This window comes from Nelumbo lutea, chromosome 3, assembly GCF_056320005.1.
Source record: "Nelumbo lutea isolate HS-2025 chromosome 3, American lotus-T2T, whole genome shotgun sequence".
In the NCBI taxonomy this organism is placed as follows: Eukaryota; Viridiplantae; Streptophyta; class Magnoliopsida; order Proteales; family Nelumbonaceae; genus Nelumbo; species Nelumbo lutea.
Genome location: NC_142686.1, coordinates 94867244 through 94895213, shown reverse-complemented (window position 1 = coordinate 94895213; position 27970 = coordinate 94867244). Strand labels below are relative to the sequence as shown.

The 27970-nt window shown below is 38.0% G+C and overlaps 1 protein-coding gene across 1 annotated transcript; it reads left to right on the top strand.

Moving 5' to 3' along the window:
- Window positions 1-95: 95 nt before the first annotated feature.
- On the top strand, window positions 96-26976 carry LOC148866981 (Transcriptional coactivator/pterin dehydratase). The gene is made up of 7 exons (XM_088977546.1): window positions 96-245; window positions 348-400; window positions 1675-1772; window positions 5317-5402; window positions 5481-5604; window positions 9381-9449; window positions 26502-26976. The coding sequence occupies exons 1-7, from the start codon at window positions 198-200 to the stop codon at window positions 26588-26590; spliced, it is 567 nt and encodes a 188-aa protein (XP_088833672.1). The 5' UTR covers window positions 96-197; the 3' UTR covers window positions 26591-26976.
- The last annotated feature ends 994 nt before the right edge of the window (window positions 26977-27970 follow it).

The following is a 27970-nucleotide window of genomic DNA, read 5'->3' as shown; positions in this document are numbered from 1 at the left end:
GTCAGGTCTATTGGGTAGAACCGGCCCATTCACAGCCCTAGCTTTGGTTGATCGTAACTTGTAAACCCAGCCGGCCAGCCCAACCCGTCCAATTTGCAGCGCTCTCAGTCCCAAGTCCCAACCGTCTAACCCCTAACGTGCTTGTCGCCAGTCAAGACTTAAATCGTCCCCAAAAGTAATTTTTCAGTTTTCATCAAATGAATCGAATATTGCAAACGTGCCTCCTCTCTCCTTCCTGCTCCAGGGTATGAACCATGAAATATGAACATCAATAAATAAATGATCTTACTTTGTGGTATTCTGAGATATTCCACGCTCAGTGTTTTGTTTTGTTTTGGTGTCTTCAGCTGCCAGTGACATCCCTTTTCAGAAAATATATCTCCTCTGGAGCTCATGGGCGGTACTTCTTTACATGACCCACCTTGATTTCCTACCTTTCCTATCAGTTTCCTTGTCGGTTTAGTATTATAACAGAAATGCCCAGTTCGTTTGTGATGTTAATGCGATTTTTCTTCCCATCATTCTGATCTTATAGATAGACGTTTTTGTGACTAGAAAAATCTGGAACTGGTTGGTTTCGGCTACAAAGTTTATGAGGGTTTAATTTATGGATTTGTTTCTTCTGGTTAATATTTTGATCAGATATGGATGGGGATGGTTGGTTTGAAAAATTTGTTGTGACTATCTAAATATCTGCAAGATGTTCACAGGCTATATTTCAAGCTGGGTTTCTCTCTTATTCTTTTTCTTTTTGTTTCGTTTTTATAATTTTTAGCTGGGTTTGATGGCCCTCTGTATCGGTATCGGAATTTTAGTTGATGGTAGCTAAATATATGTTAGATGTTCAAAGATTAGATTTCAAACTGGCTTTCCCTGTTATTTGTTTTTTTCTCGTGTTTATAATTTTCTATCTGGGTTTGATGGTCCTCTGTTTCGGAATTTTAGTTGATGTGGACAGACGCATTACTGCCAATATTATAATTACTGATCCTGTTATGTTTTTCGAAAACATCTTATAGCTGAATCTACTAACTTAAAATATTTATGATTTGCACTCTTGTTTTTCTTAACTCACAGTGATGAGGTACTGTGGTCTCATTTTCTATCTATTTCTGTTATGTGTGTTAGGAGAACTCACCCCTAAAAGCTAGCTGTTATTTATACCCACAACAACATCCCATACTACTGATGTGGGATACCTCACATTCACATCCCATACTACCAACATATGGCAAATGGATCGTAACATTCCACCATGCTCCGCAGTCCCAGCGCCATGCAGGCTGGCTTTGCACTAGTCCACTTAGTCCCAGCCGAAATTGCAATACCAACGTCACCACCTGTGCCACACGATTGCAACTGGGAGGCATTATTGTAGGCTCTGATACCATTTGTTATGTGCATTAGGAGAACTCACCCATAAAAGCTAGCTGTTAGATGGACGAAACCCAAGCACATATATACCCCACAATAGCATCCCATACTACCAATGTGGGATAACCTCACATTAGCATCCCATACTACCAACATGGGACAAATGGATTGTAACAATTTCTTATAGCTGGGTTTGTTTGTTTTTCTTTTGCATCGTCTATTCCACCTTCTATCTAGTACTTTTTCTTTTCTTATTTTTTTTTCCAGATCGTGGAGATGAAATTTTATATCTATATACAGCTCAATCTTTCGAGAAACTGAGATTCATCAGGGCCATGTGAAAGTGTCATCAAATAAAAACTCATTTTATGGGTTTAGAACTTTTTGTACAGCTGAAGGTGCGTGCTAACTTTTTACTATCTGAACTGTGATGTTTAAGCAATCATTCATCCGGTTCCATTGTGATCTTTAGTTTTTTTCTATATTTTAGTTGAATCTAGTGTCATGTGATGTTTTTCTTCTTTATATCCCACAACCTGAACTTCCCCAGTTGACCTTAATGTTCAATGATGGTTTCCAATTTTTTCTTTTTGTAATTTTTATGTTTCCATTTCCAAATATCTGGTTAGGATTGGTACCTATTTGTTGCTACTACAGGTTCAAACTTAGGTTGGGTTGAAAAATTGTTAAATGTTGAATTAGTTAGAGCTCGATGTGGTTGAAATCTGTTATATTTTCTAAAGGAGCAGAAAGATGCCTTAAACAGAACCCCTTCCCAGAGTACAGCTTTAACATTTCAAGGCCTTACTGTGTGATTCAATAAAACATAACCATGCAGTAGAAAGAACAAAAATTGTATGAAGAGGTCAATAAAACCTACTACATCTGTTGTCATATTTCTTGATTTCTTCTGGAGAGTCCATCATTATTTTTCTGACCTTTCCAAAGATGCAAAGTTAGATGGGTTCCAGTCATCCTGCCCCTAAGCACATGTAACAATGCACATATTCAGACAAGGAGAGGGATCAGTCTTGTGTTTTGGAAAGTATTTTAAGTAGGGTCATAAACTGGGTAAAGTCTTTGGACCTGTTCTCAACCCTCTCTTTCAATGATATAAGAAAGAATTGGGAGAAAGTAGCCAAAAGTTTTGATGTTAGTAACAGGCCTTTGGTGGAGTGGAAGCCTCCTGAGGTAGGTGTGATTAAATTAAATTTCAATGGCAACAGCTTGGGAAACCCGGGGCGATCTGGAATTGGGGAGTCTTCAGAAATGCTGAGGGCCAGATTGTTTCTCTATTTTCTGGTCCTATTGGGGGGGAAATTCAGTTAACGCAGAAGTCCAAACTATCCTACAAGGAGCAGAAATTGCAAAAGAGCTGGCAGTGGAGCATTTCATGATTGAAGGTGACTCCAAATTGGTGATTGGATGGCTAAAAGAGCCAGAGATAGCAACCTAGCCCTACAGGGGGGCTTTGAGGAGATTTAAGTGGCTAACATCAAATATCTTAGTCACAGTTCAATGGGAAAGAAGATCGGCAAATGGGCTGGCAGATTATTTAGCCAAACAAGGGGTACATAGGAATCATCTCTTTTGGGCTCAATTGTAAGCCTTATGATATAGTCTAGAGGCTGCACCTTGCGCCTCATTGTTGGGAGCTCTATGTTGTATATGCTTGTTACTCTTGATAAATAAAACAACTATTTTTATAAAAAAAAGCACATATTCAGTCAAAATGCAAAGACTTGTAACTGCATGGCTATTTCTCAAGGTGGCTTATATTCTTAAAATGCAAATACTTAGTGGTCAAATCCTTAAACTAAGAATATTTTATACATATAACATATTCAGGCATCAGGGGTGTGATTAGAGACATGTGAAAATATTTTGCTAATTTATTTTGGACCAATTGGTTACGGGGAAGAACTGCTAGCTCTAATATGAGGTCTGATGTATGTGGGCATGGAAGGGTGGAGGAACATTACAAGTGGAAGGAGACTGTGAAGTTGTCATTAAATGGCTGGGTATGTTATTTAGCATTAAGTGACGGCTCTAGCTTCCAACCTAGCTGCATGTTCAGGTAGACCCCTAGAGAGGCCAATGGTTTGGTATGTTATTTAGCCAGGGCTGGGGTCACAAAACAGCATTGCATGTGGAACACTAGGCTTGGGGGTCAATTATAAAATGTTGAAAGTATGAACCAATAGTTTTTGGTCAACAGATTTCTGTTCTTCGTACTTGAATACCGCTACCCACCTTTTTGATGGTGAGGAGCTTTTCACATATATTACAATAAAACCTTTTACTGTTGTTCAACATATATTATGATAAGATGCATTGACACATATAATAGTAATATATACCTATAGTTGTAATATTACAATAAAGCGCCTTCCTTGTGATTTTGGTCATCTAGGTGGGTGCCTATTTTATAGCCATGGTGTTCAGGCAAGGTGCTCAACCAAGGACACCTTGTTGCTTAGGTGACACCTAGGCTGCACCTTGACAGCTATGGTTCCAAATGTTTGAAATATTTTACATGGGTGTTTTGAAATTGATTCTCTACCTGTGTCAGACCTTTAATTTTCCTTGCAAATTCCTTATCAACTTTGTATTTATGTAGTGTAATTTTGTGGTTAGATTGATTTTGACTTGCACAAATCTGTGCATCCATTTTTAAAAGGCATGGCATAAACATGCATAATTGGACATTTAGGAATATGTTTTCTTTAGCTTATTCACCATGAAATTTTGGTTATTTCACAATACTATATTACAAGTTGCTCTAGATATTGATTAAAATGTACATTTATATTCAATCAGCCTATATTTTACTGAAAATCCCTTTGAACATTGTCGGTGTTTTAGGTTATCTCTAAAGAATTTCACCGTTTTGTCAACACCATTTTATAGTGCAATCCAGGAGTTTCTCTGATGAATTTGACATTACTCACTAAAGTTATTCATAGATGAATTCCGACTGATCTTATCTAGTAACATTCATGGTTAATTCTTAATTATTTCTTGTTATTCTTACCTCTATATCTGTCCTTGTTCTTTCATTAAAATATTCCTTAATTGTTCTGTCCAAGGGGTGGGATTGCCTTGGATTTTGGGACACCTTTACCTGTTTACCGGGAAAATGCTGTATTTAGATGACATTTAACACATGTCAGAAGAATGTATCAGCAATCAAGAAGATTATGCTGCAGGTTTTGAGGGACCTTAGGTCTTTCCAAATGGGATGGATACTCCAGAAGGTTTTCTATCAGGTCCTGCAGAGTGCAGACAAAGTTTCAATTCATTTGGAAGCTTAATTAGTTTCTTTTTTTGCTACGAAAATGGATAATACAATTGGGGTAGGCAGTAACCCTCCCCCAAACCCTGATGAAGGCAGTATTTGGTCCCGGGTCTAGGCTACAACCAGCAGGAGATGTTACCAGCGAGCTGGTTGTCACCTTTGATCTTTATTGGTTTCTTGATGTACCCTTCACTTAAAGAGATAATTTATTATCTATCCCATATATGCCCCGAATTTTATTTTATTCTTTTTAATTTATCATTGAGGTCTTTTATCTATGTTATCTGTCTTGGTTAATTTTTCTAATTTAGATTGAGGTCTTATTAGTCATATGAAGTTATTAGGAAGGACTATAAGGACAAGTTTGACCAAGGTATGAATTCTTTGATAGAGAAGTTTTTATCTTCAATCCCTTCTATAATGTATGCCCACTTTATACAGTATACCTATAGATGTTTAAAATGCATGTGTTTGTTTACATTTATATCCCTACTTGGTGCCCAACCTATTCAAGAATGTATCACACTATCACTTTGTGCCTGCACTGTCTTTTGGTTTTTATTGTGCTTATAGTTTGATAGTAATATGCATATATGAAAAAGTGGTGGTTCCTACCATCTGATACAGTTTTATGGTCAATTTAGATCTGTCTTTGAAGAAGTGTGTACCATGTGACTCAAAGGATATTCGGCCCATGACTGAACAAGCAGCTAATGAGCTAATAACAAAGGTTCATTTCAAATCTCTATCTTTCTTGTGTGCTTCCTTTTGTATTTGAAGTAACCATTCTCAACTCATATATTATTAGGTACCAGAGTGGAATCTGGTAAATGAAGGTGGTATCCTGAAGCTGAGTCAATCATGGAAAGTGAAGGCTTTTACCAAAGGGCTAGAGTTATTTCAGGCTGTAGCTGATGTTGCTGAAGCCGAAGGTATTTTGTTATTTCAGTTCTAGTCCTTAGAGAATGTTGAATGATCTTCTTTGATCAGAATTTTATTGCTGTTGATGGCTGTTATGGTTTCTTGAAGGAATTAGAGAGAAAATAGGGAGAGAAAGAAGAGAGAAAATACCTGGTATCACTCACAGGGTGCCTAGAATCACTCTAGGGCATGGGAATCACTCACCATATTTAGCATAAGCTGAAGAAAACTCATAAACTTCATTTCTCTTTGTGTAAAACGTCCATACATATTTATAGACTCTAAACTCATAATTATCCTAGGAGTCAAACTGTTAGACTCATAATAGTCCTAGGAGTCAAACTGTTAGACACAATAATCATAGTAGGACTCAAACTAAGCTGTCATATCCTATTTCAATTCAAAGAAAACTTAATAATGCTAATCCTACTTATGCAATGACTCTAAAATTTTAAACATAAATAAACTATAACCAGACAAATTAAACCCTATCATTGGACCCCATAGGAAATTGCAAAATGACAAAAATACCCCTACTGTAAAAAAAATACAGAAATACATAAAATTTCATAAAATTCCAATTTTGACTCTTCAGCTCCTGCATCACCAGCTCACTAGCCAGCTGCTTAGTTTCCTTCATGGTGTGTTTGCACTTCCAAATTCCTGCATTGTTGTTCTTCAGACACCCCGCTACTATCGACTTCCACCAATATATTCTCCAAGTTGAGTGCCCTGGATGGCTGGCCACTTAATCAGCTTGTAGTATTGCTTTCAATTTGTGAATTCTAAGATTTTTAGAAGGTTCTATTATCATAGGCTCATAGCTGTTCCAAGGTTGAATCTTAAATTGTAAATTGTTGTGAATGTCTACCTATCCCTTTTCTTTATATAAGTTTTACACTAGCGGGGACCTGTGCGATGCATGGGCTTTGTTAAAAGAATTTGAGATGAAAGGAGTTACAGGTGCAACTTGGATGGGCCTAACCTGATCATGACCTAGCTCAATGAAAGCTTTTGCACATATTTTGCTTGAGTTTTAGAACTTCAAGCCAGGCTTGGGGTAAAAATCTCAGGCCTAACCTAAACTTAGGTTGGGCTTGGATTGAGCTATTGAGTAGCCCTAGCCTAAACTTAGCTCAATGAAAGCTTTTGCACATATTGGGCTTGAGTTTTCGAACTTCAAGCCAGGCTTGGGCTAAAAATCTCAGGCCTAACCTAAACTTAGGTTGGGCTTGGATTGAGCTATTGAGTAGCCCTAGCCCGACCCGACTCAATATGAACCTACCCAACATTTTATGATATACATATTGACACATTACCAATCTATTCTACTTGAAAATTGGGCTACAAAGCTAAACACGTCCAAGCCTAAGCCCAGCTCGTGATGTTGGGTCAAGTTTTTGTTGGGGCTGGGTTGGTAAACTCGGGCATAACTTTGAGTTGGGCCAAGCCTGGATTTGAGGTTTGAGACTTAGGTTGGGCTTGGGTTGACCCTCAACCTGACCCAATCCGCACAACTTGCACCCCAAGAAGGAGCATTGTGACATTCCTAATGGATTAGGGGATTTTAAATTAATAATAATTAAGTTTAGAACTAATAATTTTATTATTTTTTTTAATTTTGTCAACAAATTTGTAGTATCATCTTATTTTTTTTAAATGAAATTTAAATGCATATCAAATTATAAGATTTAATTTTGAAACTAAGATTTTCTTCTTTTTTGTTGTTTTATTAATAAACATGTTAGGTTTAAGTTGGGTAAAGTCACTAAAAAGTTGCTTTTGTATAGTTGGGCTAGATTTAGATTAGTATAAGGTCAAGTTGGGTTTAAGACGAGCTAGAACTACCTAGAAGCTAGTGCCAAGCCCAACACCAAAAATAGAAAAGCCCAAGGTTTTTGGCCCAAGTCCAACCTGAGGACTGAAAATAAAAGCTCAACCTATGCATAAAATGCAGGTTGGGTCAGTTGAAGATCGGGTTGGGCTTGCCCAAGTTGCACCCCTACTCCTTGCATTGTAACTACACTGTTGTACATGTTACACTTACATATATAGGCCTCATCTCATGCTATACGATAATTTGTAATTGGGTCACAACAACTGCAAGGAGCCTTAAGGCATTTCCATTTGAGTCGAGTTAGTCCAAGTCCAACCCACATTTTTTAAATGGAATCTAAATGGATTTTAAATTTTCATTAATTTTTATTTTTATATCATTGTTAACGGGTCCTTTGTTTTATATAAGTCTCTTATGTAGTATTTGCACTATGCACAATAAAGGTCCCAACTCATAAAAATTATTAATTTTAATAATATTATTAATTAATTTAAAATGCATTAATACTAAGCTATTTAATAAAATAAACAGAATAAACAGAACATGATACAACATTAGAACATGGGTTCTATGTGCAATATATCAAACCCATGTTTATTATGTCCAATAGATATTAATCATAATATTATTAAAACTATCTGTTAATATTTTTTTTTTGTATTTAAGTTTCTTGTTTTTATTAGTGTTTATTAAGTTTGATTTTTAAGTGGAATTGAAATATTTTTAATTAACATCTTAAGGAAACCAAAATTTCTTAAATTTTTTAACTATTATAAGATAAAAGTGTTTTAATTTTTACTTAGTTTTATTAATATTTATTATTTTTAAGTGGAAGTTTAGTGGATTTTAAATTAACATTTTTTTAGAATAATACTTTTATTTTTTAGCCTCAACCCATTTAAGTTAATATTTTAAATTAATATTTTATTGTATTATGTTGTATTATTATTCCCTCCCTCCCTCTCTCTCTCTTTCTCTATCTCTTTCTATAATTAATAATATAATATCTCTCTCTCTTAATTATGTGACTACTTTGTCTTGATAATAGTGTACAGTTTACTGATGACATAATTCTTTTTTATATTTCTATAGTAAAAAAATAAGAAAAATGTAAAAAAGAGAAAATAGATAAATAAATTTCCTCAAAGGAGAGCCATGCTGACAAGGCATGTATTGTTTATCTCTATATATATATATTGTTGTGCATGCTGACAAGACAAATTGCCATACATGTCTCACTTCAATATTGTGCTTGTGTGCTCATATCACCTTCCTTTTCTATTTCCTTTTTATCCTTTATCTTGATGGGTAAACAAATTAAAAGGACAATAAATGTATAGAAGACATATGGAGGTGATTAACTCTAATCATGGAAGAGAACAGAAAGTATAACAGCAGCAGAAAGAGAGGCCATGCCTTGCCAACTTAGAACTTTATATAATAGTCAATAAGCATCCAACCTCCATACAAAACTTTCATCATTCAAACTGTGAATCATAGTGTATATTGTAGGTTTTTGGCAACATTGTTTGTAACCTCTTTTTGCTTTTATTTTTCAATGACTGCACAAATTGGGAACTGGCATGGTGCAATGTAGGGCATACTTTGAGAGAGATGACTTTCACGCTTATTCCATCTACTGGCAGATGGAAATAATAATTCTAGCCTATTGAAATGAACATTCCAAGTATCAGACATGATAAATGTGTCTTAGATTAAAGATATCAGTCCATTTGAAATATGTTCTTCCAAACAGAGAATATTTGATTACATATCAGTGTAGTAGTAGAGGAAATGTGATTTGAGAGGTTTACAAAATGAACATGGTATTTTGTCATGCTGTCTCAAATGTATATCTTTTGTGGTATGCATCACTGCATCCTAAGAAGTTGCATGGGATTTTCTGTTTTCAATTTATGGTAAACAATGATCTTTTTGTTCTCAATGCAGGCCATCATCCTGACCTTCATCTTGTAGGATGGAACAATGTGAAAATTGAAATATGGACACATTCAGTTGGTAAGGATTAGTTATTAGTAAAGTTATTTCGTGATTGAGTAATGATTTCATTTTTTTGTAAGAATTGAGTAATGACTTCATTCTACTGAAAGTTTTGTGTTTTTCTAATTCTCTGACATACCTTGCCAAAGAAATAAAAAAATTAATTAAGCATTGTATGGGACATATAAAATTAAACACTACATAGAATGTATCAAGTCCATAATCCAGACTGGATTGGATGATACTGCCCAACATGGTTTGTAATATGTGCTTCTTTTTTCAAGTCCATCTCTCAACTTTCTACTCACCAACCCTTTTCGTCAAAAGAAATTTGGTGTAGGCCAGTCCCCCCAAAAATTATGGCTTTTTGTTGGGATGTTTTCCATGGGAAAGTAAACACTTTAGACAACCTACAAAAGAGAAGACCTTTTCTCTGTATTTCTCCTAATTGGTGTATCCTCTGTAGAGCTCACGGTGAGGATTGTTACCATCTATTAGTATCTTGTCCCTTTTCTGTAGACCTTTGGGCTTGGCTACTTTCGTTGTTTGGGGGTAGTTGGAGTCTACCAGCAGAAGTTCACATGCTCTTCAACCATTCTACCTTTTATTGGCTTACAAAAATAGGGAGAATTATGTGGAGATGTGCTCATGCTGCTTTGACTTGGACTCTTTGGGAAGAGAGGAATCTCAGAATTTTTCAAGATAAGGAAAGGAACAGCCAAGATTTGAAAGACTGTGTGTTAAACAGGGCAATACATTGGCTGAAGACCTTGGAAATCTTTCATCAATTCTCCTTTAATGACATTTGGAGAAATTGGTCAGCTGTAGCAAGGTATTCATCTTTAAAGGCCAAATCAATTATAAGCTGGTCTCCTCCACCCGAAGGCTCAATTAAGTTGAACTTTGATGGAAGCAGCATGGGTAATCCAGGATTATCCGGAGTGGGGGGTGCTTTGAGAAATGAGAAGGGAGAGATTTTGTTGCTCTACTCAAGTCCTTTGGGAATTGGGAATTCCATCAGGGCAGAACTTTTAGCTGTTGTACAAGGGGTCCAATTTGCAAACCAGCTGGGGGTACAACAACTAATAATCCAGGGGGATTCCAAAGTGGTGGTGGGTTGGTTGAAAAATTCTGAAGAGGCTATGTGGCGATACAAGAATGAAATGAAGAAATTTAGTTGGTTGACAAGGAATATGTTGGTCACTGTACAGTGGGGGGGGGGGAGATCAACAAATACCTTGTCAGATGTGTTAGCTAAGCAAGGGGTAAATAGGGAAGAATTATTTTGGGCTCAGTTGTGATTCTTGTTTTTCTTTCCTAGTTTACTTGTAAGTTTCAAGGAGGGGCTGCAGCTCGCGCCTCTCACTGGGATGATGTATGAACTCACTCTAATTTGCTTCTGAATCAATAAACTTATTATTATTCATAAAAAAAACGTGGTTTGTAATATCAATATCAATGAACATTTCACCATGTAGAGTTGGGGAAATATCAGAGATATTTCGCTAAGGTATTTGGAAAATCTAAAAGCAATAAAGTTTTCTAGAAGCATTAAGGGCCTGTTTGGCATCAATTCTAATAATTCTCATTTTCAGGATCCATCCAGAAAATAATGGATTCTAGCTCTTCATGGTTCTGATAATATATGTGTAAGCGTTTGGGACACATTTTTCTTAGAATCAGAATTAAGTTTAGGAACGAGCCATTGAGAAGGGAACTCTAGATCTGGAGAACTTCAGGAGAAGGGAATGAGCATAAGAAGAGATAAGTCAATAAAGCATTTGGAAAAATAAGACCAAGAACTTGATGGAGTGTCAAAAACACAACATACCAAGAGCGGGTCTCTCCTTCAAGCTGCATGAAGCACCCACTAAAACGCCTCAAATTCCAGATACATCTGAGAAAAAGATCCAAGAAAATGAACAATAAAAATGAGGTTTTGATCCCAAAAGAGGATTTGAAAATGTCAGGATTCTTGACGACACCAAAGAAACATATTTTTTTCTTTGAAAATAGAGAACAAAGAAAATCCGCCAGGTATTTCCAATAAAATCATAATCTTTCACAAAGAGATTGCAAACCACCATCAGGTATTTCCAATAAAACACAACATACTAAGAGCGGGTCTCTCCTTCAAGCTGCATGAAGCACCCACTAAAAGGTCTCAAATTCCAGATACATCTGAGAAAAAGATCCAAGAAAATGAACAATAAAAATGAGGTTTTGATCCCAAAAGAGGATTTGAAAATGTCAGGATTCTTGATGACACCAAAGAAACATATTTTTTCTTTGAAAATAGAGAACAAAGATCCGCCAGGTATTTCCAATAAAATCATAATCTTTCACAAAGAGATTGCAAACCACCATCAGGTATTTCCAATAAAATTCAAACCGCTCATAGAATCAGAATTAGGTTTGGAAATAATGGTTTGAAAATGTCACTTTTCTCCTGAAATTCTCATCCACTGTTCCTGTTTTCTTTTATTTTCAAAGAAGTATTCTAAATGTAGAGTTTAGGCATTTTTTCATCTCTGAGAGATGACTTGTTTGTGTTTTCCAAAGAATATTTCTAAATTGAAACAACTTGCTGGCTTGAACCAAGGAGACTTCTTCATTTTTCTGAGAAAGGCAATGAAAGGAAAGCAGAAGACAACGAAGATGAACATGTATAAATCGATTACTAACAAAAAAAAACATGAGATACAAACCACTGTCATATGAGCCATTGAGAAGAGGTAACATTCTATGAAAATGGATTCAATCTAGGAAATATCCGTGCCTTCTTATGTTTTGTGTGAGAAATTACACTATTGCCCTTGCTTTCATGTGTGTATTGGTCACGCATGTTTGTTAAATTAAAATGGACGTAATGAGAATCACCTGTGTAAGAGAATTCATACCTAGAAGTGAAAAAAAATTCACTTCAAAGAAATGGGAATCTGGTGTGATTTTTCCATCCAGGATGGAATCTGGTTTTGAGAAAAAGCACTGCCAAACAACATTCTTGTCCGGAGAATTGCCAAAATTGCCAGAACCAATTCTCCAAAGTGATGCCAAACACGGCCTAAATTAGTTAATAAACCTTCAAGTGATCATTAGAAGAAATATAATTGCACATTTAAGGCTCAAAAGACCATAACAAAAAAAATTGTATACATCCAACGGGGAAAAATTAAGCGATTGTAATAGGTATGCTTCTCTTTTTCTCCCTTTTGGTCTTTAGCTATCTTCTCTTCTCTATATATGTCAATTTCTTGCCATTTTAACTTTTGTCTTTACTGTTACTATATGTTTTGATTAGGTTGAGAATACTCTTTTGTAGTTAATGCATTTTTCTTTTTCTTTTGAATTATAGTGATTTAGTAAGTGAATCATATCGAAGTAGCAAGCCAATTTTCCAATCACTAATTCCCTATTGGTTCTTTTAGGAAAATATTTTTAAAAAATTATGATAGTTTTAATGAAATATTGAAAGGTTTTAATAATATTCTAAAATTTTGAACTTTAAATATATAGTCTATCAATGAAATGTGAAATATTGTTGACATATTGGGGATATTTTGCCAAATATTGTCAACATTGCAAACCATGCTGTCCAAAAGTTGGGATAGGGTTTTGTTGATTTTGCTGCTTTCTGGATTGAAGCAAACTGCCCAAAGATCTAGATCTAGATCCTAAAGCAGTAGGGATTAAATTGGACCACCTAAGAGCCTAAAACCCTCAAATTGGCAATCCAATTGGGCTGTCCAAACAGGACATACCAAACAATTTAAATTTCAAATATTTTATAATCGAACCCACTTGGGTGTTTTTTTTTTGGAAAAGCTAAGGTAAATTTATTAGAAAAATTTAGAGATACAAACAGAAACCTGCCAAAGACAAGGCAGGAATGGGGACACCCCCCATTACAAACACCAAATTGACTGAGATCTCAACAGCTGGAATACATTTAAAATTTTGAATTCTGGAGTGACAAATATCCAGGACATCAATTTGCTGACTGCCGCCTACCCTATCTATTCTGGGCTTTTCACTTTTTGGTTAAATATTCTGTTGTTTCTCTCAAACCAGATGGCCCAGAGCACTACTGCTGGGTTAGTACTCCAGATTAGTTTCCCTTTTTTCTTCAAATTGCTGATCTTCCAACTGCAGAGCACATCCTTTACAAATTTTGGCATGACCCAATAAATCCCCACAGCCTATAAGAAATGGTCCCACACCTGGGTGGCAATTGGGCAGTGAATACAAAGATGATCAGTAGTCTCTAGGTGTGATTCACAAAGAGCACAGGAGTTATCAGGGATCTGCAAGCTTCTTCTTTCTAGGTTGGTTCTGGACAGGCATTTATTTAAAGCCATAGTCCAGACAAGGAAGTTCACTTTTGAGGGACTAGCTGAATTCCAAACCTGCTTTGATGGAAAATCCCCCACTGTAGCTCTATTATTGAATCTACTGGCATTGATTTTACTGAGAAGCTACCCTCTTTTGACCAATTCCAAGTCCACTGGTCCTGATTACAGTCAATCCTCTGAGCTTCTAAAATTTCCAACTATCTCATAACTTCTTCCACTTCCCAATCAAAAAGGTTTCTTCTGAACTGTGGTACCCAGGTCACCTCACTACCCGAGAATGTGTAAGAGTCAGCAATCGAAGCATTCTAATTGGTGGCACACTGAAAAAGAAGAGGAAAATCTTCTGCCAAAGGGTGGTCCAACCACCAAGGATCCTTCCAGAATCTGATTCTGTCTCCTTTGCCTACTTTGAAGCTTAAACCCTCTCTAAACAAGGAAAAATATCCCAATATGCCTTTCCATAAAGAGCAGCCCCAATTAGGAAGTGGGTCTCTTGATCTCCAGTTTCTTCACTCTACCCCAAACTTGGCAGCTATTAGGCTTCTCCACCAAGCTCCCCTTTCTGTTGCAAACCTCCAGAGCCATTTACTAAGAAGAGCCAAATTTGTCACCTTGATTTTCCTTAAATCCAATCCCCCCTTCTTCCATAGGTAGACAAATTTGATTCCAATTGACAAGATGAATCTTCTTTTCCTCCTCCCAACCCCTCCACAAGAAATTCCTTTGGGGAATCTCCAGTCTCTTTGCCACTTTTGCTGGAACAGGAAAAAGGGGAAGAAAGCAAGAAGGGAGATTTGAAAGGGTACTTTTTAAAAGGGTTACTCTTCCTCAAAAAGATAGATATTTTGCTTTCCAAGATGAGAGGTTTTTTCCCAATCTTTCAATTACCGGGTTCCAAATGGCTGAAGAAAAACATTTAGCTCCCAAGGGCAGCCTCAAATATTTTATAGGAAGCTGTTCCACCCGACAAGCCAATACCTTGGCACATTTCTCCAAATTAGGAACCTTACCCACTGGGATAATTTGGCTTTTATTAAGGTTGACTTTCAGACCTGTTACTACTTCAAACCAGCTGAGAATCCCTAATAAGTTTTCCAATTGCTTCTGAGATGCATCTATGAAACATAAGGTGTCATCAGCAAATTGGAGGATGTTGACTTTTTCCTCCCCTGGGGTAATTGCAAACCCTTCCCACAAACCAGATTCAGCTGCCTTCTGACTGAAGAGAGAAAGGATTTCAGCAATATAAATAAAGAGCAAAAGAGAGAGGGGATCTCTTTGCCTAACCCCACGGGAGCTCTCAAAGAAACCTGCTGATTGTCCATTTATCAGGATGGAAAATTTTGGGGAAGACACAGACTTTCATCCAGTTCCTCCATTTTTACCCAAAATTTATTTTTTCCAAGACACAATCTAAACATCTCCAATTTACATGGTTGTAAGCTTTTTCTATGTCCAGTTTGCACACCAAACCAGGAATCCCCTCTCTCTTCCTAGAGTCAATCAATTCATTTGCAATTAGAACCGAATCAATGAGCTGTCTACTTGACACAAAAGCACTTTAAGTGTTTGAGGTGACGCTATTTAACATTTCCTTCATCCTTTCATCTAAAACTTTAGCCAGAATGTAGAAACTGTTCAGAAGACTTATTGGCCTAAAGTCCTTTAATTGCACAGACCCTTTAACTTTGGGAATAAGAGTGATAAAAGTGTTGTTCAAGCTTCTTTGCAGTGAAGAAAACTTGAGTGGAAGGCCTGAAAAGCATTTAGAATGTCTTGCTTCACAAACTCCCAGCTCTTTACATAAAACATGTTGGAAAAACCATCCGGCCCAGGAGATTTCTCATTATCCAAATTGCTAATTGCTGACTTAATTTCCTCCTCAGTAAAAGGTCTTTCAAAGGAGCTTCTTTGGCCTTCACTCAACCTCTTAAAGGGGAGATTTAAAGGGAGAGGTCTGCACTTCCAATTCTCCTTATAGAGGTTTTTATAAAAGGAAGTTGCAATTATTTTGATTTGTGCAGCAGATTCTCCCACCTTATCCTCCCATATAAGCTTGCTAATTGAAGAGGTTCTGATTCTAGCATTTGCCATCTTATGGAAATAAAGAGTGTTCCTGTCCCTTGCTTTAAGGCAGACTGTCTTAGCTCTCTGTCTCCACTTTAATTCCTCCTTGACTGCCAATTTATCAAAAACTGACTTTGCCTGAAGTCTCTTAAATCTTAACTCCTCAGACATTGGGCCCAATTCTTCTGCTCTGTCAATTTCTTCAATTAGGCTAAGGCAAGCACTTTTTCTGTTTCTGAGGTCAATTGTTTCCAGTTTCCAGATTTTCACTCTTTCCTTTGACTGCAACCTACTTTTTTGCTAAGACAAAAGAACTAGAACCTTCCACCTGCACTTCACACCAAGATGATCTTAATAAAGGGAGAAAATCAGCATCTTCAAACCAGTGTTTTAAAAGGCGTGGGAGTTTCTCCAGGCAAGGTGCTTCCAAAACGCCCTAAGGCGTATGCCTCAACACCTCATGCACTTTTTTCATGAGGCATGCTAGAGGTGTATGCCTCATGCGCTTCATGCACATCTTATATAAAAAGATAAAAAAAGAAAAAAGAAAAAAAAAAGGAAAGGAAAGGAAAAGAAAGGGAAGGGAAAGAAAAAGAAAGAGAAGAAAAAAAGAGAAAAGGAAAGAAAAGAAAAGGAAAGGGAAGGGAAAAAAAGATAAGGAGAAAGAAAGTGGTTATGCACTTTATTCTTCTTAATATAAAAGATTCTTATTAAAAATAAAGAAAAAATGAGATCCCCCTTCCTCTTCATTCTCCTCCCCTTCCTCCTCTTAAGGAGGCATAAGCCTCCTTGTGTTCGGGAGGCTTACGTCTCTTGCGTTCTGAACTACGCATCACGCCTTGTGTCACGCCTCCGTGTTTTAAAACATTGCTTCAAACCAAGCATTCTTGAGTTTAAAAGGTGCTTTAATTCTGTCCCTATTACCACAAATTAATTGGATTGGCGCGTGGTCTAAAACTGGCATAGGGAGAATCACTTGTTTGAAATAAGGGAAGAGCTTATTCCAATTTACTGATACCAGAAATCTATCTAATCTGACTAGAGTTGGGTTTTCCTGGTTATTTTTCCAAGTGAAATTTCCTCCTACTAACGGCAGGTCAAGCAGCTCAAAGTTGTTTACAAAATCAGCAAATAAACTCATCCCTCTTGACCTCTTACCTCTAATATTTTTTTCTTCAACCAACAGGGTTATATTGAAATCCCCTCCAATTACCCAAGGGCAAGTTAAGGAGCCTCTCACCTCTACTAATTCTGCCAAAAACAGGATTCTAAGGCTTGTTTCTGTAGGACTGTACACATTTGTCACTTGGCATAACTTCCATTAGCAAGTTCCGGCAGTAGATAAATAGAAAATGAACCCAACCTGTGATATCATTTTGCACATTGATGGGTCCCAAAAGATGGCCAAACCTCCAGCACTTCCCCTTGCCGGCTTGGACCTCCACCTCACCTGACCCTCCCCCAAATACTTTGAACGATTGTTGCATTCATCACTTCCAGCTTAGCTTCTTGAAGCAAAAGAATTTGAGCTTTGGCTTTTTTAACAACATCACACACCACCAACCTCCTTCTACCCAACCCAGTCCTCTAACGTTCTAGGATACCATTCTTAGATCCATTAACAACTAACCAGACAGAGAAAACCAGAACACCCACCTCGCACCCCCCCCCCCCCCCCCCCCCCCCTTGTAGCTCCCCGCCCTGTCATTCAGCCCCCAATTTAATCTCATCATTTCCCTTTCTTTTTTGAAGCAGTACCCCCTTTTTTGCTGCTAATTTTCCCCTTTCCAAGAGAATCCTAAGCTCAATCCCCTCCAAAAATTTAGTTGTTTCATCTCCCAGGCCCTCCAAAGAAACTCCAAGGAATTTCCCTAAACCCAACAGTTTTGAAGAAACCCAAGAGGAGGATGAGAGTTTAGAGGACCTATCTTCCTGTGTCACCGAAGCTACAACTTTTTCTTTGTCAATGTGGGATGGGGTATTTCCATTACCACAATTGTTTTCTTTATGGCTGCTACCCAGCTTAGTCGTCGACTTCTCTCTCTCTTGAGCAACAGACTGGTTCTCCTTTTACTTTGCTGACTTAATCATGGCTATCGGTTGCACCTCCTCAGGTTCTTCTTCCACCCGAACTAAAGAGAGCTGGTTTGACATTGAGCTCTCTAGAACTTGCTGCGGCAATTGGGTGGTAGTGGAAGCAAATCTGCTTCCTTCTTTTGTGTTCTCCAGCCTGAAGGAAAGCGGATTGGACCTCCAATCAATTGTAGAAGAGAAGTTTGTAGACCTTCTTTGGGGGGGGGGGGGGGCTAGAAAAACCTGGTCACTCTTGTCCTGTTCTCGCCCAGCCAACCTGGGCTCACTTAGGGGCTTTCGCATACTGGGTGGTTTCTTTTTCACACGTCAGGTTGGTAACTGGATGGTTTCGATGCGGATCACGGGTTTGGGTATGCTCATCTGGGTTTGGGTAGGCCTGGTTTCCCTCTTTTGATGCCTGTCTCCTTTCCTCTGTAACTGCCAGCTTGTCCCCCTCTCCATTCCCCCTCTGTATTTCTTCGATACGCTCCTTAATTAGAATTTTCAATTGGTCCACCCCCATAAACCCCCTTTCTTGAGAAATGTTTAAAATTTGAATCTCCCCCTCTTTTGGTGTTCCCGAATCTCTGTCGCGGCCATCCATCTGCATACTGATCTGACGGTTCATTTTCCCCACTTCTTCCTCCACCCCCTTCACCGGCCTCTGGCGACTGAGACTTCTGCAACCTCCCTCGTTTTGGCGTAGGAAGGCTGATCGTTGCTTCTCTCACATCTTCCTTTGAAGACTGACTCTCCTCCACATCTTCAAGAATAATGGTTTTGGAGTCCTCCGTTTCCCTCCACGATTTCATTTGGTTCCATCTTCCAGCAGTCAGGAGGATCTCAGGCCAGATTCTGGTCGTGAAAAGTACCTCGCCTTCTGCAACTTCTACTTTCTCCAGTAGATTTTCACCTCCTCACACTTTCATCCTGACCCACTCACAGGTAGCTAGCTCCTACGGAGAGTCATCTGTTTCTAGGAATTCCCCACACCTATCTCCAATAGATATAATCACACTTGGGCACCGAAGGATTAGGGGAAGGCCATAAATCCTTACCAGATTGGACTGTTATGGACAGAATCTGAATCCGACTCCAGATAGAAACAGCCTGCGCTTGCCCCCCACTAATCGAGTAGTAGCTGGTTTCTACCCAACCGCCACAGGCCATTTCTGAAGATCCAATTGGCTTCAGCTTTTGACTGGAAAATGAACAGGAAAAGTTTGTCTGCCATTTTCTTTACCTTTACACCTCCCACCTCCCTCCACACTCTCTTCGCACAACTCTCTACTTCTCTAATCCCTTTTCCCCACCGGAATCTCCTCGCAAGACAACCTAGGAACTCTTTTCTATCTTCCACCCCCTTCTGATCTGTGAGAATCACCAGATTGTTGTCCCATATTTTCAGTTCTGCCGCACCATATTCCGGCCAAACTCCAGCAGCCACCACTTTGCTATAGGAAAAGTTTTTCCTGGTTCTTGCATCAGGCCCTCTCCGACTATACCAATTCTCTGCCTCCCATCTCCTTCTCCCTTAAGGAGTTTTTTTGGGGTACCCTCTTTGAAACATTTGAGTTCTCCCCCCTTCTTTCCTACCTCAGTGTTACCAGTCCCTATCTCCCCTCAACGGTGACCATACTTTACATGCTATACATGCTGCAACTTAACTGCATATTGCCTGGGATTGGTTCCTCCAACACAGTTGGCCACCTCAGCCATAATGATTAACTTTCACATCACCCCTATTAATCTTCAATCTGGATTAATAGGGGCAAAATCGTGGTGGTTCCAAAGATTCAAAGATTCAATCTTCAAAACATTTTTATTTTTCTATCCACATTAAAACAGTTCATGATTAATAGTAAATGATGATTATTATGACAATAACTGAAGTTGAGTTAAAGGATGGGGTTGAGGTTATAATTAGAAAGCTAGGAGTGGATTTGGACTGTGTTAAAAGGGTGTTTTCAGGGAGGTGAAGTTGGTTTATCACTGATGAAATTTTAAAAGTGAACGATGAAGATGTTGCAGTGAAGGATAATTATGTTTGCATGGATAAAGTTTTATCTATTTGGTCTTCTAGGGCTGGTCTTTGTAAAAAGGGTTTAGAAAATAAGGGGGATTCAAGGGTTATTGTTGAGATATACATGTGAGTGTATGGAATGTAGAGTTCTACATTGGAAAGAAATGAGAGATGTAAGGGACTTGTATACAATGATTGGCCCACAACCTAATGGCTTAAGCTTTTGCATTAAAGATGGTGTCCAACTCTTGTAAGTCATGTGTGCATGTTTGAGCTCCCCCAGTTTTAGCGATTTCCCTTAGTGCACAACAGTGGTATCAGAACCAAATGTTTGGTTGGGTGCTATTATAAACCTAATCTTCACAAGAATTCTGTTAGAATTAGGGTTGAAGAAATACTAGAGAGACTAGAAGTAGAAGAAGAGAGGAGAATAGAGAAGAAGAAAATTCTGGTTTGAACTAGAGAACTCAGATTTCTCTCTAGTTGGTCAGATTGAATTTATATGTTTCTATCCATAATAACAAAAGACTACTTTGTCCCCAATTAAGTATGGGACACATCATCTAATAGAAACATTACACATCAGCAACTTTAAACATAAATATAAAGACTAAAATACCCTTACACAGTTGATATTAACACTCCCCCTCAAGCTGGTGAGTATATATCATATAGTCCCAGCTTGTTACATATGTAGTCCACTCTCCCCTGACCCAACCAACCCTTTGGTGAACAGGTCTGCCCATTGATTTCCTGTTTTAACATGTGCAGTATCTATCACTCCACTAGACACCTTCTCTCTCACAAAGCGACAGTCAACTTCTATATGCTTTGTTCTCTCATGAAACACCAGATTAGAAGAGATGTGGACTACATCTTGGTTGTCACAATAAAGCTTCATTGGAGTGTCAATTGAATATCCCATCTCTTGTAGAAGATTTCTTAGTCGCACTAATTCACAAGTGGTATGTGCTATGGCTCTATATTCGGCTTTTGCACTACTTGCCACAACTATCTGTTTCTTACTTTTCCATGTCACTAGATTACCACAAGGAAAGTACAATAACCTGTGGTGGATCTTCTGTCAGATATAGAGCCAGCCCATTCAGCATCAATATATCCCTCTATTTCGATATTTTCTCCACTCTTATATATCAAGCCACGACCAGGAGCTCCCTTCAATTACTTTACAATCCTTAGACTACATCCCAATGTGGAACCTGAGGTTTCTGCATGAACTGACTCACCATACTAACTGCAAATGAAATATCTGGTCGGGTAATGGTTAGGTAATTTAGTTTACCCACCAACCACCTGTACTTTCCAGGGTCTTCAAACTCTTCACCCATATCACTGCTCAGCTTGGTATTTGATTCCATAGGTGTTTCAGCTAGTTTGGCACCTAATAACCTTGTCTCTTCCAACAAATCAAGAACATATTTCATTTGACACATTAATGCCATGTTTAGACTTTGCTACTTCTATCCCTAAGAAGTATTTTAGTTTACCAAGGTCTTTTGTTTGAAAGTGTTCTTGCATAAAAATCTTCAACTTATCAATTCCCAATCTATCACTCCGAGTAATGACAATATCATCTACATATACCACCAATAAGATCTTTCCATCCTGTAAATTGTGACTGAAGACTAAGTGGTCAACCTGACACTGTTTCATACCAAACTTTTTTACCACTTCACTGAACCTACCAAACCACGCACGAGGAGACTGTTTAAGTCCATAAATGGCCTTCTTTAGTCTGCACACCTTACCATCCTCCCCTTGAGCAACAAACCCCGATGGTTGCTCCATATAGACTTCCTCAAGTAGATCACCATGTAAGAAAGCATTCTTGATGTCAAGTTGAAAGAGAGGCCAATCATACATAGTAGCTAGAGATATCACAACATGAACAAAACCAATTTTAGCAACAGGAGAGAAGGTCTCCGTGTAGTTAATACCATATGTTTGGGAATACCCTTTGGCAACTAGTCTAGATTTTAACCACTCTACACTACCATAAGGTAAATACTTAACAGTGTATACCCACTTACAACCGACAACCTGCTTACCAGGAGGAAGTGTGGTAAGATCCCATGTACGATTATGAGTTAAGGCAGAGAGTTCTTCCATTGCATGGCGCCACCCTAGAGAGGCAAGGGCTTCCTGGACATTCGTAGGCACAGTAATAGAAGATAATAAGGAGATAAACTGGCGATGGGAAGCAAAAAGATGAGTGGTAGAAACATTATTAGAAATATCTGTTTACCTTTCCGCAAAGCAATCAGAAGATCAAGATCAAAAACTGGGGTTGGAGCTGGTGTGGAAACAACTGTTGGAGCTGTCGATGGTGATGGAGTTGGAGGAGCCGGTACATGTTGTTGATGTGCATACACTTGACAAATAGGTGGTCGTTCAACAGGAAGTTGCACCGGAGGCAAAAACTTGGTCACAACCAGAACAAGTGGAACTGGGTCCTCAAGTAGGACTGGAAAAGGAGGAGGTGGTGAGGAAGAAGAAACATCACCTGACCCCGAGAAAAACGGAGTGAACTCAAGGAAAGTAACATCAACACATACAAAGGAATGTCGGGATCTAGGGTTATAACACTTATACGAACATCTGTGGATATAGAGGGCATCTAATCAGCTAGATGACCCTTCTGTCTAGAACTACTATCATTGGTCACCACATGATTTGCCCAAGTTGAAGGTGGGCCATGCAAATCATAACAATAATTGATGGTATATCCTTCCATACCATAGTGCATACATCTTCTTGGACTAGAACTACATCCTCTACCACAAACTCCCCTTGAATCTCAACCTCCAATACACCCACCAGCACGACTATACATAGGTCCACCACCACCACTATGACCATACACCGGTCCACTGCTACCACTATGGCCAGATTGAGCTCCCCGAGCTCCACCTCTAACACCACGGCCTCCCCCTCTTGACACTACAAAGGCCGACCTGTTAGAGATACTAGAATTCTCTGTAGGTCCAATAGAGTTCCTCCGAAGACGAGCAAACACCTCTTCTAAAGATAGAAGAGCTGACCCTCCTAGTATTTGTGCCCTCACTGGTTCATATTCAGGTTTAGTCCTACAAAATATCTGGTCACATCTAGTTCTCTCTGTTGTTGCTGAATTTTAACATCAGAGGTGAGGGGATGGTACACATTCGGCTCATTGCAAAGGTTTCCCATGCTAGCATAGTACTCCTCAAGACTCTGATTACCCTGTTGTAGATTAAAGTATTCCTGATAAAGTTGATACACTCTAGTTGTGTTGTTTTGTCCCGAATACAGCTTCTTCTTGGCATGGTCCCAAACCTCCTTGGTTGTATCAAGGAACATGAAATTCATACTGATCTTGGGTTCCATACTATTCCATAACCAGGTTATGATCTGTGCATCCTCTTGTTTCCAATCACCATACTCATGAGACTCAGTAGAGGGTTTTTTTTCCCTTATATGCTTCACTTTCTTCTTAGCTTTAAGAAAGACCTCTACAAATTTCACCCAAGGCACATATTTTTCCCCATTCAATTTGATAGAAGTCATCTGAACATTCAGGTAGTCAGTGGAAACCATCACACTAGTTTGTTTTCACTGTTATTTCTCATATCTGAATTTTTTTTCCTTTCTAATTCACCTCTCACCACACTGCACTCAGCACCACTTGTCACTGAACTCTTCACTCTCCACACCACAACCCTACTACATGACTACCTGAATCCTCACCACACTACTTGGAACTCACTAACCATTGGATCCACACTAAATCTGCACAAAACCCTACTACACGACTACCTGAATCCTCACCACACTACTTGGAACTCACTAACCATTCGATCCACACTGAAATCTGCACAAAACCCACCTATCTAATCACCAAACAATTGACCTGCACCCAACACTCCACTGCATCACTCGAACCAGCCCTCTTCTCACCATTGATTAGGGGGGGGGGTTCCTATGAATCACTGCAAACACCCACAAACCTGCTGACCGGAGGCAGAGAAACCTCCAAGGGAAGAGGGTGGCCACTCCTTTTGAGCCCCTTCCCTTATCTTCAACCGATGCTGAAGAAAAAATAAAAAAACCCTAGGCCAAATGCAAGAAAACCAGAATTCTAGGCAGATTCAATTTTGTCACTGTGGCTCTGATATCATATCATAAACCTAATCTGCACTAGAATTCTGTTAGAATTAGGGTTGAAGAAATATTAGAGAGACTAGAAGAAGTAGAAGAAGAGAGGAGAATAGAGAAGAAGAAAATTCTGGTTTGAACTAGAGAACTCAGATTTCTCTCTAGTCTGCTAGATTGAATTTATATGTTTCTATCCATAATAACAAAAGACTACTTTGTCCCCACTTAAGTATGGTACACATCATCTAACAGAAATATTACACATCAGCAACTTTAAACATAAATATAAAGACTAAATACCCCTACACAGTTGACATTAACAGGTGCAAATATTGATAGATGCACATGGTGACTCCCATGGTTTTGTTGGCTTCCCCATGGTCAGGTACTTATGATTGGTTGATTTTCCATAATGACACCACTTATGGGAATGTGTTCCCCATAACTGTCTGCCCTATGGTCGTGAGCAAAAAGGGCTCTTGGTTGGTGCATGTCAGCCTTGGCAATATGATAATGGCTTTCATTGAGGGGAAATATGGAACCCAATGTGGAAAAGACTCACACGTTAGGGGGATATTGTTGGGATGCACGTGCGAGTGTATAGAATGTAGAGTCCCATATTGGAAAGAAATGAGAGGTGTAAGGAACTTATTTTCATTGATAATTCTTTGGCTGAGGTGAGCAGCTTTGGGACAAACAAGGGTATATTTGTTGAAGAGGCATCTATAATGAGGTTACTTTCAGGAAGGGCTAATGAAAATGCTTTATGTTCAGAAAAGCTTAATAAGAATGCTGTAGTAGGTAATGCTATTCAGCAAAAGAGTTTTAGAACCGGACCATCTTTTGAAGATTTACTGAAGAACATTAGTGAGTGGTGATTACTAGGCATGAAAGGGTGAGATAGAACTGCAGCAAGAAGATGAGTTCATCCTTTTAGATGGGAGTGGTTCATTTGGATAAAAATGATAAATATTGCTAGTGGTTAAAAGTGAAGTAAGCAAGAGTTTGGATGTGAGGAACATGCAAGAAAATTTTTTAAGAAATTAGAAGAGGATTAAAAATGCTGTATCTGCAAATGTATTAGGCAGGTTTATCAGAGCAAGGTTTCATTAGAAAGGGAAGGGAGATCCATTTTAGGAGGTGTTTTGAGATGAGGATGTACTGAAATATATTGATTTTACTAGGAGTTTATTGTGTGAAAATGCTTATAGAGCATCTTATTTGAATGCGGAGAATGTTGTAGATGTGGTTTTAAGAGTCTTTGGGATGTATCTGCTTTTGTTGTAATGTAAGAAGGGGGACTGTCTATTATGACTATATTTTAGGGTTGGTGTTTTGAGATAAGGAGGTGCTGAATTTTATTAATTTTACTAGGAGTTTACTGTGTGAAAATGCTTATAGAGCATCCTCTTTGAAGGCAGGGAATGTTGTAGATGTGTTTTTAGGGGGATTGTCTATATGACTATATTTTAGGGTTGGTTCTCTCCTATTAGGGGACTTTGCAGGTTATATTTGTTGGATATTGGTTCTTGGCATGTTCTTATTAGGTCTGGTATGATGTTCTTTTTTTCTTTCTTCCATGATTTCTGATCACCACCTATTATGTTCTTTTTTTATCATAATGAAAAGTTTTCTTCACCATAAAAAAAAAAAAAAAAAAACAGTTTAGCTTTATTGGCATCTTTTGAACTCCTCTTTAGTTTAAGTGAACTGCTAATTTTTAGTCTGTCTGCTTATAAAATAAAATCACGTCTGATCTATTTACCTTTTTCTTTTATTTCTTTGTCATATTCCCATTTCCTTTTTTTTCTTCCCCTATTATGTTTTGTTTTATTCAAAGGTCCCTCATGCAGTATTTCTTCTTTTTTGCTTTTATGGGCGGGTAGGAGTTGAAAAACTAGTCTGGCTTAGCCAGATCAGGGGTTACAAGGGACGATGAGGATTTTTTCCCTAATTTGGGGTGAATAGCAAAATTCTTTTCTCTTTGTACCCTTCTGTTTACTTGTCTGGGTTGTATGGATTCTTCTTTTCATCCTTTAATAAAATTCACTTTATTGTTTCTGATAGAGAAAAAAAGAACTGATTTGACCTTTTCTCCTTTAATAAATTGAGAACAATGTTGATGTAATCTAAGGTTATTTCTAGTAACAAAATTTGCTCTTGGTAACATAAACATAGTTATTACTTTTTAGAAAATTTAACTTCTAATGCTTCCAGAAGTAAAACTGTAACTCCAGTTTTGCCGAGTGAGCATAGCCTCTTATGGTGAATGATACAATCTTAATGAACTTTTGAAATAATTTTCAACCTTGTAGCTCCTTTAGTATTTAATGAAGTTCATTATGAATGAAATTTTGTTTCTTAACATGGTTTTGATGCTGTTCTAATGTTCTAAACCAGGTGGACTGACAGAAAATGACTTCATACTTGCTTCCAAGATCAGTGCTCTTAACCTGCAACATCTGCTAAGAAAGAAGGCTACTGCCTAGCCATCAATGTGGGCATGGCTGGTCCATGATACTATTATGTAAAAAAGCACTTTCACATGGGAAAACGGATCTTTTCTTTGATAGTCTATCTTGTAATGGTCTTAGTTTACTTCCACTGGAACTTCTGATCCTATTCTACCGTGGGAAGTTGCATTTTTACTCTCAGGTGATTCATGAATCCTATGGAGTCAAGGATCCTAGGCATTATTGCCTTGCAAATTTCATGCTTATATGTTTTGGTAATTATAAGGCCTATAATCTAGCATCTCTAGGCAATTTTTTATATTTTTTTTTGAGGTGTTTAGCCTGGTACATGCAAAAGTAGAGGATGGTTACTTAAAGCTCAACTTTGATGGTCAATGCTGATGAAGCCAAGAGTTGAATAATCTGTTGCAAATTATCTTCTTTCATTACCTTTAGCTCCTAACAAGTACTTGGTCCTGATTTGGGGGGAGGGGGTTCCAAATGTATGCAGGTTCAAGAAATTTGAGTGTCGAGCACGGATCAAAATTTTGCAATGTATACGAGCTGATGCATATTGTATTGGCAGGTTACCCATAAATCGCTTTTAAGTATTTTTTAAACCTTTGTTTTGAATATTAAATAACATTATTTCCAACTTCCTCAAATTTTGAAAAAAGAAAACTAAAAGAAATAAGGTTCAGAGTACCAATACACCCCTTCCAGCGTATCATTGTATATCTATACTTTGAACCATGGTCTTGAAGCCATATCAAGAAACTTCATTGTTCTTTTGTTATATCATTTAGGGAACCATTGTCAACTACTAAGCCAAATAATTTACTTAAAATCATCTATCATTTGAAAGTAAAAAGATGACTAAATCCAAAGAGATTTAAAATTGTGGAGGATACATGAAAGTTTGGAATTGATTAAGGATTTTGTGAAAAGTAAAAGAGAAAGTCACTCAATTAACTACTTGGGTGCTGATGGCATGAAACCCTAGGTAGCGTCCTCTTCATCCATGGCAAATCCCAAGGATGATCCTCCTCTTTCTATGAAACCCTCCTTTGCTTCTATTCTGTCTCGTGTTTCTCCTTTGTCTAAACTAGTGTTAGATGTTCCAGTTGTCGATGCAGGCTTGAAACAAGGTGAACCTGCTATATTTTTTCAAAAGATATCTTTGAGAAATCCTATGATATACTTCGTTGGGCTCTGATTGGCAAATGTATGCATGGTTGACCCCCTCTATCAGAGATTAAAGACTTCATCTGCAATACTTTTACTTAAAAAAATGAGGCATGGGTGATTGGTCTTTGATTCGAAAAGTATTTTGATTAGATTTGGTAAGGAGAATGACTTTCTTAAAGTTGGTTCAGAGAAGTTTTCAAGATTAAAACCTTTTTATTCAGACTATAC

Bases quoted from the DNA above. Each gene is read 5' to 3' on its own strand.
- LOC148866981 (XM_088977546.1), top strand. From the start codon at position 198: ATGAATCGAATATTGCAAACGTGCCTCCTCTCTCCTTCCTGCTCCAGG. The intron at 5,605-9,380 runs GTATTTTGTTAT...TTCTCAATGCAG, and splicing joins TGATGTTGCTGAAGCCGAAG to GCCATCATCCTGACCTTCAT. The intron at 9,450-26,501 runs GTAAGGATTAGT...GTTCTAAACCAG, and splicing joins AATATGGACACATTCAGTTG to GTGGACTGACAGAAAATGAC.